Source organism: Solanum verrucosum, unplaced genomic scaffold (genome assembly GCF_900185275.1).
Source record: "Solanum verrucosum unplaced genomic scaffold, falcon-dt-bn FXZP01000280.1, whole genome shotgun sequence".
Lineage (NCBI taxonomy): Eukaryota > Viridiplantae > Streptophyta > Magnoliopsida > Solanales > Solanaceae > Solanum > Solanum verrucosum.
The window spans coordinates 2665707-2667724 of record NW_026019982.1 but is presented as its reverse complement, the minus strand read 5'-3'; the positions used below and the strand labels follow the sequence as shown (position 1 = coordinate 2667724).

The 2018-nt window shown below is 30.4% G+C and overlaps 1 protein-coding gene across 1 annotated transcript; it reads right to left on the bottom strand.

Moving 5' to 3' along the window:
* Nucleotides 1–1321: 1321 nt before the first annotated feature.
* On the bottom strand, nucleotides 1322–2018 carry LOC125817454 (uncharacterized). The gene is made up of 2 exons (XM_049496989.1): nucleotides 1599–2018; nucleotides 1322–1496 (listed from the first exon to the last, which is right to left on the bottom strand). The coding sequence occupies exons 1-2, from the start codon at nucleotides 1955–1957 to the stop codon at nucleotides 1439–1441; spliced, it is 417 nt and encodes a 138-aa protein (XP_049352946.1). The 5' UTR covers nucleotides 1958–2018; the 3' UTR covers nucleotides 1322–1438.

The window sequence follows — 2018 nt, the reverse complement described above, 5'->3', positions numbered from 1 at the left end:
TTTGAGGGAAATTGAATTTCATTTTCACTACAAAAAACGTACCTAGCTATCACGTGATGATAATCACTATTCACTAATTATCTCATTTATAATTTGTGGCTCCACTCTTTTTAATTTGTTTCTGGAAAATTCTTTTCACACTGCTTCTAATTTAACAAGCAAATATATCAAAATAGAATCTAGTGTGTGTTCATATTGATATTGCATCTCAAATTAAAGCACTAACAATTTAATTTTATATTTTGGTTATCCGATCCATAGCTATCGAATTATATATCCATGTGTGATATTTATATTTCGCGAAATATATACTAGGAGAAGCTCGAATCAATTATTTTCGATTAGAAATAGGAGGTCCCTCGTGTTTTTCTTATTTTTGACATAATTATTTGATATTCAGAATTACTCGCTTGACTGTTATAATATATATGTATACCATAATACAACAAGTGGCAATTCAAAAAAGACAAACTCCCAATTGTAACGTGGAGATTGCCATAATTTACGTACCTAAAGGAATAAAAAAAGAGCAAATGTTCTACAAATTATATAAGCATATTTTAATATTTACGTTTTTCCTAATTTTCTTCAAAAACATGCAATAATTAATAAAGTACAAATTTTCATATATGAAGATTACTATGTCAACGCCCCAAGTTATTTACTTTTGGAAGTAGTTAATTAAAGTTGGTCCGGAGTTAACAAAGTTTCTATATATAATAATAGCTTTCTTAATAGTGTAATACTAATATGATTTACTACTACATTTCTTTATATTATAGTATTGTATAATTTTTGTATCAAAATGATTAAAATTTTAGCTAACTTGAATTATAGTATTGTTATAGTTATCCAATGTTGGATAAATAGAGTGGTACCGGCACATTTTTATCATTTATCTTTTGAAAATAGGGAGATTATTTCTAAAAATAATTAATTATGCTAATTATTGAAATAATTTGATCTACTTGCTAAATGAATTTATCTGAGATTAATTAATCAAGTTAAATTGAACAATTTTCTGCTTCCCACAGACAAGAATATAAACAAATTCATTTTCATTCCATCCTTACAAAAATTTGTTGAAAAAGAAAGGCGAAAGTTGACTTGTTTGGAATTTGAGATCTTCTTGCACAATTTTTATTTTTTTCCGCCCAATATTCGATATTTATTTTGGACGGATCAATTTGATAAAAATAAAAAAATAAATCCAATTTGAAGTACAGTTTCAACTCAAATTTTCTGAATATCAACTCCAACATAAACAGTTTTACAATACTGATTCTAATAATTACGAATAATTCTATTCAATTTCCAATTTCAATAGTACAAAAGATAAAACAAAAGGGAGAAAATATATACTCCAAAGTTCCAAAAATATGAATCACTAATATTCACAATTCATTCATTCATATATACTACAACATAGTTACAAATCTCAGAATAAAAATGCCGTCGGAGCAAACGCCGGCACAGCCATCGGACCTGCCGATTTCCTGCAAAAAAATACATAAAACCAGAAAAAATTAGCTCATAAAATTCCACAATTTTTCTTCTTCTAGAGAGAGAATTTTTTTCCGATGTGATTGATTACATACCAGTAATCGTCGCCGTGTCTAGATGATAATTTAGATCTAGCAATTGATTTAGCTTTAACCTTAGCAGCAGATTTGGCGCAGGAAGACGGAGGAACAACAGCACGTTCTTTTCTTCCTCTTCCGTTACCGTCAACAACAATATCAGACATCACTCTTTCTTCTGCTATTACTCGAAGCGCCGGTTTCCAATTCGCTCCATTTCTGGATTTTACTATCCTTCTCTCCCTTCCGCTGCGTATAGCGGAAGGAGTTGTAACTTCGCCGCTATTCCTCTCCTCGTCAGGAATAGCGGCGTTGATCGCTGTTGGGGTGATGGTTGCACCACCCCAACATAAAGCAAATTCAGGTAGAAATTTCATATTTGGTGTTCTGTACGTACAATAAACGAGAGTTTTATGATTTCTTACAAAGAGCTTATTA

Excerpts from the sequence above, each read along its gene's own strand:
- LOC125817454 (XM_049496989.1), bottom strand. The coding sequence starts at position 1,957 with ATGAAATTTCTACCTGAATTTGCTTTATGTTGGGGTGGTGCAACCATC. Across the intron at positions 1,497-1,598 it reads AGACACGGCGACGATTACTG|GAAATCGGCAGGTCCGATGG; the intron begins GTATGTAATCAA and ends ATTTTTTTGCAG.